The sequence below is a fragment of the Hippocampus guttulatus genome, chromosome 7 (genome assembly GCF_054856545.1).
Source record: "Hippocampus guttulatus isolate MCC_2025c chromosome 7, RoL_Hgut_1.0, whole genome shotgun sequence".
Classification (NCBI taxonomy): domain Eukaryota; kingdom Metazoa; phylum Chordata; class Actinopteri; order Syngnathiformes; family Syngnathidae; genus Hippocampus; species Hippocampus guttulatus.
This window is the reverse complement of record NC_141267.1, coordinates 8,113,218-8,132,713: the sequence shown is the minus strand read 5'-3', so window position 1 is coordinate 8,132,713 and position 19,496 is coordinate 8,113,218. Positions and strand designations below refer to the sequence as shown.

The window sequence follows — 19,496 nt, the reverse complement described above, 5'->3', positions numbered from 1 at the left end:
AAGCTTAAGGTGAATCTGCTTCAATTTGATGTGATCTTGTAAAATGAAAATGGAAGTCGTCTTTTCTGAAATTATAATGCCATCCACGTTGCGTATTGCACCGGTAGGCTCCCACGGGCGTTCCCAAGAGCATGATTGCTACCACCAGGGTGGTGGGAGTGACTCCTCCAACATCCAAAGCTTGAAAGTTGCCAATTTCACATCTGAGGCTTCTTTCTTGGTCCATAAAACTAGCTTCACTAGTGTTCCAGTAGTTTACAGATCAGGACAGGCTTGAACCTTGGTGGGTCCTGGACATCCAAAGTAATTTGCTGTGATCTGAGGGTAAGCACATTGGCCCTACTGGGTAAAGCCGAGACACATCCAAATACAGTTGCTTACAGTTAGGTGAATTGTATGAGCTCGGAAATTGCAGTTGTTTGGAATCGGCTCCAAAAGACTTTGTTGACTTCTAGAAATCAATTCTACTACTTGGAACTCTGTCAAACATTCTGTTTGTGCTGGCAAAAAAAAAAAAAAAACAGCTCCAGTCACTCATGATCAGGAATTTCGGAAAAAATATATATATATCTAAATTCCTGAACGGCCAGTGTATTTCTGGGCCAGTCCTGGCCATCAAATGTCATCCGCCTTTTTCCTTCAATGATTATGTTTCAGCACAATGACAATTCACGCGCTTAATTTTGGTCCCAGCACGTCCCTGATGACTATGAGAGGTTAAAGGTCGATTCAATTTATACGCCATTCAAGGACCTGCGGGACTACTTATTAAAAGATTTACCGGTATGTGGAATTAGGGTTTTCGCTTGTCTAATCTTCACAGTGTGGATTAGAGACCTTTCTAAGTAAATGCCAATTGGTGCATCCCAAAAACAAACAACAAAAAAAGAAATGGACACAATTGAGTTTCCAGCCAGAAAAAAGAATGTTTCTTATAAGTTAAAAGTCCAAAATGAATGATTCTTGTCCACGAGTGTGCGTAAATCTGTGACTGGTTGCAACAAGAAAGCTGAAACATGCACTTGAAGTCACAAACATACTTTCCGTAACTCAACAGATTTTAGTGGTAATCAAACTTAACATTTCACAAGCATGCACGTATCGAAAATAATCTTTCAGATTTGTATTTGGAAATACAGATTACAAAAAAAAAAAAAAAAGACAAAATACAGCAGGGTTAAAACATCATGCATGTCCACAGCAACACGCTGCCATATTGAAAGTTTCGCAGTCGGAACATTTTGCAAATCAAGACGATGTGCAGAAAAATATGTCATCCACATTCAATTTAATTGACATTTTTCTTTCAGCCTATAAACAAACGGTCACATTAGGAGAATCACATGGCAACGAATAAATATCTACAGATCGGTTACTACGACTTACAGGACAACAGTGATAAAATGCTATTCTCACTAGAAGCTTTAAGAGGAACTTACAGTAACTTGCATTTTTCTGGAGCCTTTGACTTGAATGAACTGTTCAGTTCTTTAGAAAATGGCGTGGAATTAAAGGGACCGTTTAGTCTGACCCAAAAAAAAAAAACAAAGCAACATACAAGCAATAAGGACCGATAGAAGAATCCACCTTCAAAACACAGAATGTCTTTCTCAGCCTTTTGAGACGGTTCACCTTAAATGAACTTTGAAGCCAAAATGAGTGCATGTTGTGCTAAACAGTCCCTGCAGGTAAGACACACCTCAAACCAAAGCATGCAGGTAAACCACATGATCAAAAAAGCAAGACTTTGAGGTGATCTGTACATCCTGCAGTTTCTATCCATGAGCCTGGAGAGTTGCTCCTTTTTCACCACAACCAAATATTGCAAAAGTCACACACCACCTCACTGATGGGTTCCGCACTTAAAAAAAACAAAAAAGGGACAGAACGTTGACGAATAAACAAGTTATCTTTTGCAAAACCATAATTAACCGTGTAGCCATTGTCATTACTTTATAAAGTTGTATTAGCTGCCTAACTTGTGTCTGGTGCACATCATTCATTCTTTTGGTCATTCATTCAACCACACTTTCGATCAGCAAGCAAGCTGAAGAGCACCTCCAATGTCTGACACAAGAAAAACTTGGGACAAAATACGCCATCACCTCACTGGGTTCTTGCAGAAAGCATCCGATGAAGCAAGATTCCGATAGAAAGCGTGCTGCCGTGACATCATAAATATAGCTTTTCACCAACTTTGTAGTTAGAATGCAGCACTGGATTCTGGCAGTTTCTGTAGTGCCTTGGTACTTCCTCAGCCAAGATTTCGTTTTTAGTTTGCCCGACAGAAAGAAAGCTTGAGGTGATTTAGTGTGTGTGTGGGTGTTTGTGTGGCGGGGGTTAAAACGACCTACAAGAATTACATTCGGAGCAACGTTCCTTTGCAACACAAGAGCGCAAGCTGCACCAAAGTAAGCCCTTTCTATATTTGCATCCCCTAAAAGTCTTCACAGATTAAAAACAACAACGAGACAAGCTGAAATATAGTTTACAAAACAAAAATAGAGAATTCATCTTTTCTTTGACATGAAAATATCTCCGGAGTACACGTCTGGTGTGAAACAGTCAGCATTCCAATCAGGCAAATGAGTCCCGGTTCAAAAGCCAGGAATCACAAATAAAGTGCGAAGCAACTAGAGGACTAAACATTGCACAAAAACAGGAAAGGCATGAACAAAACACCTCACGTGGCCCAAAAAACTTGACATGACAGTTAACGATACAGAAAGAGGAACAAATCAAAACAACAATCATATCTGATGTCACTTGAGCAGAGATCGAGCCAAGAATGATCGCATACGCGGGATACAAAATCTGCTTCGTGTGTATGAGGTCATGCGGCCGACTGCAACGCAGAAGCTTCAGGTCCACTAATGCAAAACAAATAATGTGCATGCCAAACTGCCATCTTTCCTCGACAAGACTGCGGCGCCAAAGGGGTTGGAGGCAGTTTTCTGATGAGAATACGTGCTCGTATGCGTTGAGATGCTACAGCAGGAAGCGAGAGAGACCGCAACAAGAGGACGAATGTGGATCCCAGTCCAGTCTGACCAAGATTCCCCGTGTCCTTTGGTGACTAGGATACTGCCACACTAAGTACATTCTTCTTTTTTTTGTTTTTCTTCGAGTCATGAAGTAGCATAATACAGACTTGGAGGTCACTAAAGAGTTAACAAAATTAACTGCTGCACAGGAGAAGCCCCACATGCACCCCTCGAGACTTTGTGACAGCATTACGTTCTACCAAGCTATCAAGGCTTTCATTCAGAGGGTTGACCTGTCAGATTCTTCATGCATTGTATCAGCTATAATGTGTATGTACAATAAGGATTATTCAGCATTACAGACGGAAAGGACAGAGACGTTCCAAAGGCTGCCATTGCTCAGCTTGACTGACTGACTGGATGAATGAAAACAGCAGTTGTAAAAAGTAAAAATCCATCTTAGGTTTTCTTGACATGTCTGGGGTTTTTTTTTGTTTGTTTCATTTTGGAGGTCAGTTTTAAGAGTAAATTTTCAAAGTTCAAAAAGAAAAAGAAAAAAAAAGATTCACAATGGGCCAATTGCATTGTATCACCCTGAAGGAGCTACAGCTCTTGTTCGTCATGAACAGCTTTAACAAACTCGAATATCAAGTGGAAGCCGCGTACACTTGTGCTTGAACAACATGCCCAATCACGTTGCTCAAATCAACCAGTTGGGTCCTTGTGTGCTTGAACACAGCCTGGATTGGCCTTCGAAAGATCCAAGTACTGATCGCAAACTCAAATTGTAACGCTTCATTAAAAAGCAGTTCGCCTCCAAAGCACTTGAAGAATTCAACAGAATGTCCGTAATATACTGTTGCATCTCCGTTATAGTAAATTGAATGTATGGCAGCGACAACTTTTTAACTGATATGCGCCAGACTGCTTGTAGGAACCCCAAGACGGATCCCCCCCCCCCCCTTTCAACGTTATGTTTTAGTCTTCCTTGCATAGGAACCACACACCTGTCCAAAGTACAGCCGACCCATGCGTAACAGTAAAAAGACTGCCGTGAGCCCCACTCGATGGTGGCGCTGGGAACGGATCCCAAGAGTTGAGTAGTAAGCACAAATGATCAGCATGTCTGTACACAAATGCTCGAATAATACCAAACAAGAGCACACACTGCGCAAAAAACACAACTCTCAGGGAAACTCTGACAAAAGGCCACCATGGGTCGTTTTCTGCTGAATCTGAATGTAAGAGCGAGCTGATGGTATTGAAGATAAAACTCTTTGCAAACATGAATTGGGAAAATCTGTAAACAGTTTGTGATTGGACCACATCCCTGATTGTTTTTGTCACCATACTGGTTGTTTGCACCACGAGATGGAGATCAGTCTGGTGAAAAATGGCCTATCAGACACCTAAATATGTGAACCGTTTCTACGAAAGACCATTTGATGCTCGTCTTTCCATTTCCTATGTTAAGACACTCTCAAGAGAGGTACCGTAACAGAAATATCTTCTCGAAATTGCTGAATTGGTAAGAAAACGCCCGTCGGCGCACGCAGTCTCTGCCTCGCGTGGTCATGTTGAACAGTGTTTTTGTTAGAGCTTCCCCTTTAAGGAGCAAAAAGCCTCCCCATATTTGCGGTCCGTCGCATTTATGCACATTTTGACCACCCCCCCTTCCCACACTTCATAAAACGTCAATAATTTGGCTATAAAGTGTACCGCTACAAAATACAGTACATTGATTTGTCAGACCTTACACAACATAATCACAAAGAGCACTGAACAAAAACATATGCCTCTGTCAAATACAAGAAAATGGTTCAAGAATTTACGAAAATACGTCGTTACATTAGACACTTAACAGTAGAATATTCATGTAAGGCAAAATCGGGTGATTTTCACAGTGACGACTTCCAAAAGAGTTAAAATTTGAGAGTTTGCCAGTTACGAAACAGACAGCTTCCTTCCCTGAAAGACCAGTCTGCTGGCTTTTCTTTTCCAGAAAATTCGTTCTGCTTTCCAGTTACGTGGTTATACCTGATCTTCTAAATAATAAAAAATAAAAAAAATAATAATTTTTTTTTAAAAAATAAACTGCTTTTGGAGCCTGTGTGTGTTTTTCGGCATAAAAGTTATGATGAGTTGACCGTCACTTCTGGGCTACAGCAATGAATATGGCACATCGAACACTGAAGAGCAACTATGGGGAGGTTTTGCACTCCTTCAATAAACAAGTAGCCTAAATACAGACACAAGTGAAATATGTTCAAAATTCATAAATAAATTACATCAGTGCAGATTTACACTATGCCTACCGAGAGCATTTTGGCATCGGCTGTATGAAACCCAACGAAAAATATTCTCACAAAGAAAAAATCATGATATACGGCATCAAAAGACAGTGCATGATTAAAAAAACAAAAAATAAACATTTGGTTGTCAAAAGTAAAGCTCTGAGTGTGATAGTTGTTGAAGACCCGATAGATTGCAGGCAGGAAAACCAGCAGCTTTTTTTCCCCCTTTTAAGATGACCAATACATATGCTTTAGTCCAATGTCTGCAGTTTCCCGCTACCAGCAAATATAAAGAAATATCATAACAGTAATATAAATAAAAATAAATATTAAATCGAATATGAATAAGAAAAAAAATGTGCATTTTCGGAAAATATGTGGCATTTAATGGTACACTGTAAACACAGCCGTGCTAGCAAAAGCGCTGAGCGACCAATCTCTTAAAAAAAATTAAAATAAAATCAAAACAGAGGACATCGAGGCCATTCCCCGGAAGCCACAGGACGTCCTTTTCCCTGCATTCTTTTGGTGGCCCGTCGTTGTGTCAAAGAGCTTTTACCGAGTCGAGGGCGAGGTCGGGCCGCTGGATGGCCATGCAACAAGGGAGAGGGCTCAACCCTGCCCTTTTGTCTCACCTCCTCCATTCACACGTTCGAGTGTTTATCCTCCTTCTGGTTGCTCGCCGCCAACAGTCAGCCAAGCGGGTCACGTCACAGCCTGTCCATCCTGAACGTGTCCTCGGTGGCGGGGTCAGCCAGCACCATGTCGGGGTCATTGAGCATGTGCAGCCCATCCAGGGTGAGGGGGTCGATCTTTAGCTCATCCAGAGGGAACTGAGAGTCCGCATCAAAGCTGACGTCGCCGACGCCCGCCAGTGAATTGGTGAGCTCTTTGGAGAGGCTCGGCGGAGACTCACCTGTGACTGCAATGTGTGACATCAAAGAAACAAGTGGGTGTGCATGTGGCGGAAAAACACTGGTGCTGCTTTCACCCTGCGGTGGTGACCATGCATTCATACAACTGTGGAAATGATCAAGATCGTAATCGGGCTTCTGAAAGGCTTGCGCTTGAGCTGATCATTTGAATGAGTGAGAACAGCAGAGGCCCCAGAATTGTGCCCTGTGGAACACCACATGACAGTGGGGCAGTCCGTGACTCAGAGCAGCCAAGGCTAACCCAAAAGGTTCTGTCAGCTAAATAGGACCTAAACCACTCAAGAGCGCTACAGCCAATGCCCACAATATGATGGATGGCCATCATGTCCCAAAAAAGGCTCCAATGTCAGCATGGGAGAGTCATGTTTTGAGCCAGAATCTTGGGGAGAGATTTGGTTGGCCACTTCCACTTCCAGGTCCTTGAAGGTGTGAAAATACCCGTTGAAAGGTATTTGGAGTTTCTGACTGCCTACCGGTAGTTTCTTCGATGATAAAAAATTAAGAACTTAATTTTGCAAAACAAAGTCATCTTTATGGATGACTTTGCACCATCATATTGCACAAGAAGTTCCTCTGCAGCATGTAATCTTGTGGGCATATACAGGGAGAAACTTGTGCGTGGCCCCAATCCTGTAATCCAATCAATGTAAGAATTGCAAAGCTGCTATTAAATAAGAGGTCATACGTTTAAATGTAACTTGACCTGCCAAGATGTTTTTGATTGAAATAGCTTTGGATTTCCGCAAATACAACCTCCTGATGCTGCATATTCAAGAAATGACTTTTTTCAGTTCTTTACGAGCTAGAAAATGTCTCGGAATACTTCTGTGCATAATAATTTAGAACAGCACTATAGACCAAAAAGTTTTTATTTTTGACAAAATACTGCAATTATTGGGAGATTTGTTTGAAATCATTAAAACCATGAGTTAACAGTTGATTACTTGAAAATTATATAATACTGTATTCCAATTTCACACTGATAAATCGATCAGATAGCGCCTGCAAGGGATAAAGCATTGATAACGAACACCAGAGATCCTTAAAAGACTCTGTGGCAGTGCAACAATGGCGCAGTGAGAGGCATGTGCATAACTTACCTGTTAAGATTATGTTGGGAATGTTGCCATGACTACTGTAGCCAAGCTGCTGAGATTCTTGAAGGCTGCCGCCGCTAAGACCCATCATAGCGGCTTGAGTATAGTTGAGGGTGGAGCACTGCGTGTACAGGCTGGTAGAGCTTATGGAGTTCTCGATCATGTTGAATTGTTCCAACTTTAAAATGAAGAAACTGAGTAAATTTAGATGGAAGGTACTGCTTGAGTCTACTGCTATGTATTGGGGATCGTGAAAAAAATCACCTGGTGAGACAAAGCGTTGGTCTGCCTCGATGCCACCTGCTGATCGTAAAAGGAGTCACCAAATATGCTGCTCACCACAGGAATATGCTGCAAGAAGAATACAGGCGCCACACAATTCAGGCTGGATGGAAAGAACAGCATCAATAGATGAAAGTTAAAATGAGTCGTGTGTAAAGTTATCCAGGCCTAAAGCAGACACCCCGAGCAACAGAAAATGCAAGCAAAGGTGAGTGGCACAGCAATAGGACTAGAGCAGTGACAGAAGCGGATAATATTCATGAGGAAGCCGGTCGTGATCTTTCCGGTTGTGATCTTTCCAAAAGAAAATAAGCGATGAATGAAATGAGCGGGTGGTCTCCTGTAATGGATTTACAAGGAGTAAGATTGAACACATCCAACATTATATGACACTGCCAAACTGTGAGGCTATGATGTGGCTGTTAGCGCCGGCCAACTAGCGGAGACCAATCACGGTATTGCAGTGGTCCACTGACCTCAACAGGTCTCTTCATGGCACAGCACGGACATTTCATAAGGGGAAATTCCAGTCCCTCCACAGGACCACTAGCACTACCCTGATCACTACCCTATTGTTTGTGAATGACACAGATGAATAAGTTACTGTCAAAATGAAACCGGACTGAGGGCGCATGAAATCGACCACTATGACAGGAGTCTGAGTGTTGGTAGCTTCAATAGTACAGGTGAGACTGAGAACCAATCGAAAAAAAGGATGCTTTTCATTTCTTTGGATTGGGCTGATGGTCTCACAGTGACCATGTTTGTTTCTTTTATATGTCCTTCATTTATTGTATCACTCACATTTAATACTGTACATTGTGGCCCTTCGGTACACTTAGTAAACTGTCACACCAACTAGAGGTTGCATTTTTTTTCTCGATGAATCTGCCGAGCCCGAGCAACAAACTGACCAATTATGGCCCTTTTCAATCGCACGTGTGCTAGTTCCATCCCCGTGCCCAGTTCTTTCTTTTTCCTCCACCGAAATTGGCTCCAGCTCTGGTGCCTGAAACTGGTGCTTAAGCTAGCCCCAATTATGTGTTGGGCAAGACTCTGGCACCAACTACGCCATGACGATCGCAGATGTAGAGAGGAATGACTCCCCAGACACACAAAAGTTTTGCAGAAACAGGTGAGCGGTGAACTCTGGCACAATTGTGTCCCACCAGAAAAGCGATTGTGGATGTGCCCAGATAGCATGCAATGTCAGATCTCGCCTCATGATCATCTACAATGATTAAGAAAGATATCAGCGTTTGGTGATTGCATGTCCCTGACTGTTGTATACTTCATCCAAGTATAATCGATGCGATGCTAAGTTGCTACCAGATGCATACAGTGCACTACTATTATTGTTGAAGCTGTTGTGAAAGCACAATATAAATAAATATGTATTGTATTGTATCATTATTATTATTATTATTATTACTAAAAACAGTGCAAGTGCTCTTGGGTAAGCGTCAACGTAAGCAATGACGTTTGGACGCTTTCCGATGAAGTAATGATGCAACTCCTACTTGGCTCTTTGCCGATGGAAAACCAAACGCGTTCTTCGTAAGAACTTTTAACCACCAACTAAGCACAGCAGTGGCCCTGGCCCTTTTTGGGGGGTTGGAAATGGGGTATTGTAAACTATGAATTAGGAGCACCACCCTGCCTGAAAAAAAGAATGGAAGTTGACCTTAAGAGATATGGGATGAGGTAACAGTTACAAATAGTCAACATTGGGTGACTGGCTGTAAATAGTAGAGTCCCTTACAGTAAGTACATTACAGCCCAGGCTTCCTCTAAACGTATATTACTTTTGTCCAACTACTACTACAGACCTCACAGTGATATTTATGAGGTACGGTAAGTTTTTTTTGTTTGTTTTTTGGTTACTGTTATTGCTGTTCCTGGACAACAGATTTTCCTTCAATAAAAATAGAAATTGTAATTACATACAGAGGTAGATATTCTTTGAATTGAAAAAAATGGAAGGGTAACAATGTAAAATTTGCCAACAACAGGGTAATCTACCCAACCGTAACTAGTTGTGCCAAAGTTGCTTTCCCTTGTCTCACCCTTTGCTGTGTAAGGATTAAGTGTAAAAATACACGCAACATCCCTGATCCGTCTAGCAAATGTTTTATGGAAATGGTGACGACTTTCTTGGAAAAGAGAGAGGGATGTTTATGTTTATGTGAATAGCAGATGTATTGGACTACTGGGCTCCAATAGCCGCTAAAATACATCTGCCCATGACTTCCGAATGAGAAAGGGGAAAAGATGAACAACTCAGAGGAAGTCTAAAGATGGGGACCCCCATCAATAAACTGGCTGTAAAGTCATGCACAGCAAACAGCGACAAGTGTGAAGAAGAAATGAGTTATGTTACACCACAACTGATGCAAAAGGATAAAAAGCAGCCTATCAAGTATTAGCTTCCCCCCCGGAACAAAGCCCTTCCCCAAAAAGCAGCAAGCTTGGTGGGTGGGCTCTTACTTGAGGCGAGCCGCCGGGGGAAAAGCCTTGATTGGAGACTGGGGAGGTTGGAGACTGAGTGGCTGGTGAGCCAGTCTGATTGCGATACTGTTGGAAGGAAGAGGGTTAGCGAGCGCTTAGCTCCATGCTAGTCACACACAAATCTCAAAGGATGATGCTGTGAGGCAGCTTCAGATAAGCATTCAGTCATTACATTCTGTGTAATGGAACGCTCGCTAAAAGCAAAATGGCTTTGTAGATCCCCACTTCATCTGCAGTCTTTGCAAATGGAAGTGTACAATAACAGCCACTCATCCTTTGGTGTAGAAAAAGTTGTAGTAAGTTAGGATACAGGACAATACTTCATTTTTGTTCTCTGGAATTCTGCAGCACAGGAGGTTTTTTGGGGTTCTTGCGGTCTTACCGAGCTGATGCTGGCTGAGGTCTGGCTGTCCGGGGATGGGCTGTTGGCAGTGGCGGGGCCTGTAGCAGTGGAAAGAGGAGCAGGCAGCGTGATGAGCTGGATACCCTGCGGCGGCTGCTTCTGCAGGTCGCTGAGCAACTGAGCCTGGGCCTGAGCAGTCAGATGGTTGAAAAGAGGGAACTGGGAAAACTGTTGCTCCAGGGTTTGCTGTTCTGTTGGAAATATCTACCGGAAAACCACATAAGGCAAAAATAACTCAGGATTTGAATTGACAAGTTATCTCAGTAATCGGGGTTATGATTCGATTTGTTTTCAGAGCGGTCTGACTCCATTGTTAATAAACTTTGATTGTACACTGTGCGATGACGACCATTCAAATTCGAGTTACTGATAAAAGATTAGTGAAAAGAGTCGTTTTTTTGCTACGCTGTATTGCCCAAGTATTTTGAGCATTTTCAGACAAACGAGAAGCGCTCTAGTTTCCTCAACTCAACCTTTGCGGATTGCCCAAACCTGGTTCGCTGAGAAACTACACAGTCGAATTTTCAGCACTGAGCAGTAAAACAAAAGGCATGAGAGCAAACTGTCACCTGTGTGATGTTAACAGGTGAGGAGAGGGTGGGCGACAACTGCTGTGTGGACTTCTGAAGATGGAGGTCGGTGCTTAGTGTAAGTGGCACCACGGGGGGCTGGCGGCGTTGTTCTGTTACAGTCATGGTGGGCTGGGAGGAAGTAGGGATCCCTTGGTTGTTGGGGGGGACAAAAATGAGAAGCGCAGGTGTGAGAAATGCAGCTCCAGAGCATCCAAATTGAACAATATCACACTCTGGGTTATTGTTGCTCACGACACCCTTGCCACATTTCCCCAGTACTGAGCAATAATTCAGATTTTAAAAGATATGTTCTCCCCTATGTGTTGTGTTGTGTTATTTTTGTTATTTTGACTTCAAAATGGCGCCGCGAGAGTGGCTGCCTTTCCAGCAGCTCCTATATTTTGTTGTTCTACTTCTTCCTTTCATAACTTTGCTGCTGTAAATTGGGAATTTCTCAATTGCGAGACTAATAAAGCTTTTATCTAATGGTTTAAACAGACAACAAACTGCTATCCGTCTACTCATTGATTCAACACGCAGAAATTGCAGTGTATAAAGAGCAAAAGTCAACAGTTTCAACATCAGCTCAAGTGTACTGCTGCTGTATTTGCTCAAATAATGTGCAGCTTATATTAAAATGTATGTACAAAATCTGCTAGTGCTTCGCATTTTTTGGAGGGTAGGGCAGTTGATACCATGACTGGCTGCGCTGATGCCTAGATGGGTGAGGTTGGTGGTGAGGCTGCCTGTGCTGTTGGACGAGCTGAGGGAAGGGAAGGCAACTGTGTCTTCGGGGTCCAGTGGGGTGGACAAAGGAGGAGGGAACTGGATGTTGGTGAGATCAGGCAATGAGCCGCCTGTGTTGTGTGCAGCAGGTAGCACCGCTGGGTTCAGTTCCTGGTCTGGTGATGGGAAAATACTACCCCCCCCCCCCAAAAATTTTTTTTTAATCACTTATAAGAATGTCCTCTCCGCCAAAGACAAGGATTCAATCTTCAAGATGATCATGCAATGTGTGAGAGACACTCACTTGATTCCTGGGACATCACATGTGTTGTGGTTTGGTGAATCCCCCTGAAGACAAGACAAACCTCCATCTCCAATTTGAAGCTTTGCATACGTGGACTAGTACAAAGCATGCAGCCCTTCCCTTTCACGTTAGTACCTTCTTGTCATCCCACAGCTGTTTCTGTGCATCGTTGTCTGCATTTGTCTCCACGCTCTCCGTCCCAGGCACTGTTAGCAGCAGTACTAATTAGTCAAACAGCCAGACACAGTTGCTGGCGATTGCAAAACACCATGTTTCAAATCAGGGCAAGAAATGAGTCATCAATATCCCAGCCAGTCCGGCAGATTACGGGGCTGCACTCATGATTCCAGGGAGCCTAAAAATAGCTAGGTGACCACCAGACAGACTGGGTGGATGCCGACCAATTAAGGTTTCACTATATCAAGGCTTCGCACACAACCCGTAGAAGATCAGTGAATTATTGATCTGGCTCTCTCCATCACCTTGAGTCAGCTCCATTCAGAGATTCCGCTCCTCCGTAGGCGGCAAAATACAGAAGTGGCGGCAAGCTGAAGGAGCGAGCCGTATCTTTGCAGCAATATAAATACTTGATAAATGGTCGCGATCTGCACCCGCTGAAGTAGAACATGTGGCTTTGTGACATTTTGTGTATGAGGACTGCGGCGATTAATTAATCAAAGTAGTCCTGTGTTTTTTTGCCAGCACATGTTCCATTACCTCGTTTGGGTTGAAGCTCCTGTGATCCGCCAGCAAACATCTCTTGGGGTTTGGGATTCATGGTGCTCTGGTGTAAGGCAGAGTCTGAATTTGTCCTGTATGAGAGATGAGGTTTCATCTGAATGGCTTTGAAATCTCAAATGGGCAGCATAGTGTAGGCATTTAAAAGATCCGACAAAAACAAGTGCTGCGTTACAAATATACAATATATCGCCCGTAGCTCAGCTTGTGCGCAGCTGAGTTTCATGTAATTTAATTTTTGCAATATTGTCTGTCCTGGGTTTTATTCTGTAAAATGGCAAAGGGGGAGATTGCTTACCTTCTCCAGCTTGTGTCTGGTGGCGGGGAGAGGTAAACTGAGCTGTAGGGGCAGCTGTCGATGTGAATCGAGTTAGGGCTAATAAAGAAGAAGGAATGAAAAATTGTCCAGAGCTTAATTTCATGCCTCCTGGCTCATTTGGCCAAAGAGAGCCAATCAACAACAGAATTCCTCACAAGTGTTTGCTAGCTTCAAGAACAAATAAAAAGGTTTGAGTCAGTGCCTCATTATTGTCAAAGCAGAATAGTAATAGAAGCCACATGAACATGTACTGTCATGCTAAGTATCACATGACTCTGACAGGAGATGACATTTCATTGATATTTTTTTTCTGTTGAGAAACTACCTTTAAAAATACAAACATGTAATGTACAGTAATCTCGTCTCAGTTAGTGCTGTGTGATATGGACAAAATTTTATTTCCTGACACACCTCATACAGAAATTTCATACAATCCAATAAAAGATCAAAATACAATAAAAACTAATGTGGCAGAAGAGAGTGGCATTACAAAAAAATTCAAGGAATGGAATAAAGAATGCAAAGAATTTAAATAAATACAATAAAGTACTGAAAGTAACAAATATGCATATCATTTAATCGGTAAAAATCCTAATTAATGAACCGTTTCCAAGTTTAGGTAAATACCGTATTGGCCCGAATACAAGACGGTGTTTTTTGCATTGAAATAAGACAGAAAAAGTGGGGGTCGTCTTATATTCGGGGTCTAGACATTATACCCATTCACGACGTTAGATGGTGCCACACACCATTGAAGCGAATGCTGAACGTGACTCCCCAGGCTAAAGCGAACCCGTCACAAAGAATAAAAATAAAAATAGCGGTAGAACGAAGAAGAAAAATAAAAAAATTGCGGTAAGAAAGAAAAGAGAAGAAAATAATAGAAGAGATAACAGAAAATGGAGAAACGTAGCGACAATCTGGAGAAAAGTGGGTCGAAGATCGGCCAGGTTAACCGGCAGCTGAGGAGAAGTTATGTCATTTACATTTCAAAAACCAGAAGCCATTCATTTACGAATGTGATTGCACTTTAGTTTACATATTTAAATGTTCAGATATTAAGATTTGAATAAGGCAAAATAACATGCTTTTTCCCTCAAATATATTGTTTGAATCATTTGTTTCAGACGTACCGTAATTATTTTCTGTATAAAAATTAAATTGGTGTTCAAAAAGTATTTTTTCAAACTTGAGTCTTGAAAAAGAGGGGGTCGTCTAATAATCAGGGCCGTCTTATATTCGGGCCAATACGGTATTTTTGGACATGAAATGAAAACTCTTACTTGCTTTTTTAAACAATCTGTTTCACGTGTTTAACAGGCTGAGAAATAGGAAAAGTTGATCTTTTTTTTTGGAGGCTTGAGAGATCAGAGATCATTTTCCCAAAACTAAGTACTGCTAAAGCATGTGCCATGTCCTGTTCCCCCCCCCCCCCGCCCCCTTTTCATCGCTGTTAATTTGATCGTATGATGAGTGCTTTGTCATAAATTCGTGCTTTCTTAATACAGTACTTGAAGTGGTCGAAAAGAACTTGCGACTTGACGGCAAAATATTTAGCAGATTACTGTTTTTCAGTCGACACATTGACTTTATAAAGCCTGGCATTACGGTTCTCTCTTTTTAGCACCAACTCTGCCGGCTGTCTCTGCTAAACTCTAACATGATTTGTTACAACCATGCTCCGCTAGCCGTGCTATAAAAAAGTATTTGTAGGTGATCTAAAAATGCTACCACAATGTAGAAGGTTTGTTTTGCTGCATTACATTAAGTTTTACTCATTGCTCATAAAATGTTAGCACAGCATCTGAGGTGTAAGGCATCAAAAGACACTTAAAAAAAAATCCCTCAAATTTATACTGCCTTGAAGTGCATGCACACTGCACACACGCCGTTTAATGAACTCATCTCGCAGTTGAGCAGCATGGAGGGTAACTTGTTGCCTTGTCATCCTTGCGTCCCAATCTCCAGACATGACGAACCAACCAATGTATTTACATTCGTGTAACAGTTGGACTGAGTGTAAATCGATTAGTCATGCTTGGAGAGTGAGGCACAAAGATGATGATGATGTTCCGTTACTGCCTCAGGCGCATCATTGTAGCAACAGACCTACCCCAATAGCCTACACACATAAAACTCCTATGTTAACCATCTAGAGTTAGATTGTCGGGTAAACATTTTCATGCCACACTACAATATATTGTATATTGTTATATCACGCAGCACTAATCTTGGTACATTCTTATAACCCATTTGGTACATGACCTGTTACTGGACAAATACAGCTCACACAAATTCAGTCTTATGGCTCAATTCACAGTGGTTTAGCTTTGCTGAATGATGAATACACAAATGGTTTTATGTCGAAATAAATACCTTAACGGTTCAAACAAAGGAAATAATATTTGTCCATAGCGTGAGCTTAAAAAAGGATATTTGGCGTCCATGTTTGTCAACTGAAAGAGGCCGGCGGTGTGGAGAAGTGATGCGATTTCGTTCACGGTAAACACGATCCACCAAACCATGGTGCCTGGTTGTGCGACTGGTGTCCAACACAGAATTCTAGAGTGAACACACCCACAGGTCACTGAGGGCAACAATAAAGCTATCTCATGCAACAACACTCCGAGAAGTACAAGAAAGGTCTCAGGACTAATGGTGTAAATGTGTTCATTTCAAAATGAGTCAAGCCATGGGCCCCATACTGAAGCTTGAGCTGGCAAATGTATCTTAGAATGGAAAGCCATGACAAGCAATGACATACAACAAATTTTGAAAACCAAATTCCATTGCAGTGAAGAACTGATGTAAACATCTAGCTGCCATTTCGTTGTGAACCAGAAGATCCAAAAGAACTCCTTGTCCACCAATGCCACTGATTTGCATTGCCCCACCCCCCCAAAAAAGAAGAAGAAGAAAAAAAGAAACTGTCCAATCTATGACTGGATTGCTTTTTGTATTATTAAACCCAATTATATACATTTATCCTGAGGGTTTCTTTGGACAAAAACAAACCAGCCGAGAAAGGCTAAGGGCTCACCTGAAAAGGCAGGTCAATGTTGCCATTTCCAATCTGATTGACATTGGGCAGTGAGCCTCCATAGTACTGTCCACGATTCTGCCCCAGTTGCAAATACTGGGTCTTCTGTAACTGCAACTGTGCAAAGTAAAATTGCATGACAGCATGAGAGCATGGCGGGTCTGACTGTAGAAAAAGTAAAGCAAAAAAATGAATGATGCCTACTAATCCCCAGTTTAAAATAACACATTGATTACCTGACATGAAACCTAATGACTTCAGGCAGATGAGGATGATGTATGTCAATCATTTCAGACAGCTGTCAATATGGTCAGGATTAGCGGTAATTTGAAACACACCTGACACATTTCCCTTTGGACCAAACTCACTTAGGTTCATACAAACACATGGAGAGTGTGCGCTCCAGCCAGTCAACATGGAATAGTATGATCTAATGCAATGAAATGATGTTCGGTCCAATGGAAACGCAGAGACCAAAAACTGTTGTTTACACTGATGCAATTTCAAGAAATAGAGCTAAAACATTGCCTTTTTGTATACAGGTACACTGATCAGTAATGATTTTTAAAAAAAAGTAAACATCTAGAAAACAAATTAGGTGTTCAAATATGTATCTCGATCATAAATAATCAAATGCAGAAAATGTAATCTAACCATATAGATTTTGCATTTCAAATTACAAGACCATCAGCATAAAAGCCTTTCCGAATGTTTGTTTGTGGATTATTTTATTGAACATGAACCGATAATGACAACGATTGTCAAATATAGGGAGATAGCAGAAATCAGATTTTAAAAATGAATGTCAACTGAAATATTCATTTATTTGCAGTGTTTAAAATGAGTGCTGTGCAGCATACTAGCGTGCTAATGTAGCTGGCAGAGAACGGGATCAAAACAAACCACAGCTGCAGAAAGCGACGAACATTAATGCTAATGTTAGCGAGGCTTGCCAGCATACGCGCTTCACGGTTCTCCATCAATACGGACAGTTTATCGACAAATAAGTGCCTGCCTTGTAAAGTCGTGATTTACAAGCCAAACGATTCATTCGCTAATTAACTGTCAGTGGTGCCTGTTCACATCAGACAGCGAGAGGACAGGTGCACCTTCATTCTAAGGTCCACTGTACTAACTCGGCTAATTAGCGCAAAAGGTGTCGTATTATTATGGGCGTTTTCCTTGCATATTTTCGTTGAAAAAAAAAAGGGGGGGTATCCAGCAGCGGTGTATTGTTGTTGCAACCGACGCGTTCACTTCGCATAAACGTTTACATTAATTTTCACAGCATTCGCGAGCTGCCAGACAGCGTTGCAACAAAATGCGAAAAACGGGTTATGCAAGTCTTACCCGTGCAGCTCTGGTGATATTCAAGTCTTTCATGACCTCTTCGAATGCCGCAGTTTCTTCCGCCTGTTTCTGGTTATGCAAAGCGATTTTTTCGCTAAATTTGCGGGGATTGTTAGAGGACGCCATCTTTCTCTCTTCTCTGAATGGAATGCTACGTTACGCACCACGTCTGGGCCTTCTGGTGTCGTCATCACGCACAATCGGCGCCTACGTGCGCGGGAAGGGGGGGCTCGGACGGAATGTAGCCCCGCCCACCTTTCGTTGTCAATATGCCCACATGTTTTGGGCAACTAAATCTTCGCGAGCCAAGTAGGGTATCAATGTGATGCATCAGTCTTACTCTGTGGAGTCTAAATACTGTCCGCGAATGGCAAACCTTGCACGACAGTGAGAACTGAGAAAATACACAAGGTTAGACCTAAACCAGTTCTTTGTGCTGAAAACGTAAAATACAGAGCAGTATTTCCACACAATTCAAGGAAGATTCCTACAAGACATGGCAAATCATTGTTTCTGTATTAGAAAAGTCTATAGAAGCTTCTTTAAGTTGCCACAAGATGGCATAACAGTCATGGGCAAGATCCCAAACTATCTCCCCTCTCTACTCACCATGCATACCACAACATTAGGGGTGTTCACACGACAAGATTTGGTCCGGTGCTACGCCGGGGCAGCCCCAGTAGGGCGTTCACACGTGCAAATTAGCTCCGGCGTAGCCCCGGAAAACAGCTTACACCGGAGCAAATTTGATCCACCTCAGGGTGGTTTAAAAATTTGCTCCAGAGCAAATGCTCGTTTGCGAAGCAGCACCGATGTAAATTTTCACGTGTGAACGCAACTGGGTTAAATTTGCTCCAGAGCAAATGCTTGTGAAGAGTTGATTACGTACGGCGAGAATGCATTGCTTTCGTGTTCTGTCGGACTTCCGTCATGTGTTTGTTTAATAACGACACAAGACTTGGCTGGTAACATCTTTCCTTTTGTAGGAGACTGGACTGTCTCGGAGTTGTTTGTATAGTTTGTTCCTTTGTTGTGTGTTCACAACCCCCCGCCCCACATATAATTTATTTTGTGATTTCCTCTCTTGATTTTCTGTTTGGCGAATTACGTGTTTGCTTTTCTGAGTGTCATTGAGGTCATCGTTGATTTACATTATCGGGGGCGGTCACTCTCGAGCAGAAGGCGCGGAGACCGAGAAGGAGAAGGACCTACCTGTCCAGTAGTCGCTTGAGTTGTGTATACGTTTTAAAAAGAACCAACACGACAGCTCATTTGTTGTCTGTCGTTTTGCTCCGCTGCAGAAACTGCCGTGTGAACGCAAGTGGGGCTGCACCGACGCTGTGCCGGTGCTGACACACTCAGCGGCTTTGTACGTGTGAACGCTCCACACAATTTGCGGCGGTGTAAAATATATCGCAACAAAATACATCGGTGCAGCGCCGGAGCAAATGTGTGCCGTGTGAACACCCCTAGTTTCATGAAGGAGGTGGTTTAAAAATTTGCCCCGGACCAAATGCTCGTTTGCGGGGCAGCGCCGATATAAAATGGTACATGTGAACCTACAGGGTTAAAAATTTGCACCAGAACAAATGCTCGTTTGCTGGGGGTAGCCTCTCTACGCATGAGAAGAGTTGATTACATACTGCTAGAATGTGTTGCTTTCATGCTCTGTTGTACTTCCGTTATCTTTTCTTTTGTAGGAGACTGGTGACACCAGCAGTAAGGGATGCCGTCAAGCTGAAGAAGGAGTCCTATCGAGCCTTTATGGCCTGTGGGACCCCAGAGGCAGCTGACGGGTATCGACTGGCCAAGCGGAACGCAGCTTCGGTGGTCGCCGAGGCAAAAACCCGAGCGTGGGAAGAGTTCGGTGAGGCCATGGAAGCCGACTTCCGGACGGCTTCGAGGAAATTCTGGTCCACCATCCGACGTCTCAGGAGGGGGAAG

At 42.6% G+C, this 19,496-nt stretch overlaps 1 protein-coding gene across 2 annotated transcripts; it reads right to left on the bottom strand.

Moving 5' to 3' along the window:
- Window positions 1–1,040: 1,040 nt before the first annotated feature.
- Window positions 1,041–17,679, bottom strand: crtc1b (CREB regulated transcription coactivator 1b). Of its 2 annotated transcripts, XM_086115308.1 has the most exons (14): window positions 17,553–17,679; window positions 16,203–16,319; window positions 15,599–15,724; window positions 13,142–13,203; window positions 12,823–12,917; window positions 12,241–12,311; window positions 12,106–12,149; window positions 11,771–11,994; window positions 11,073–11,224; window positions 10,483–10,707; window positions 10,080–10,166; window positions 7,575–7,661; window positions 7,314–7,488; window positions 1,041–6,200 (listed from the first exon to the last, which is right to left on the bottom strand). In XM_086115308.1, exons 1-14 carry the CDS (start codon window positions 17,676–17,678, stop codon window positions 5,989–5,991), a joined length of 1,803 nt encoding a protein of 600 aa, XP_085971434.1. In that variant the 5' UTR covers window position 17,679; the 3' UTR covers window positions 1,041–5,988. The 2 variants fall into 2 exon arrangements, with proteins under 2 accessions (XP_085971434.1, XP_085971435.1); XM_086115309.1 differs by lacking the exon at window positions 10,080–10,166.
- Window positions 17,680–19,496: the final 1,817 nt, after the last annotated feature.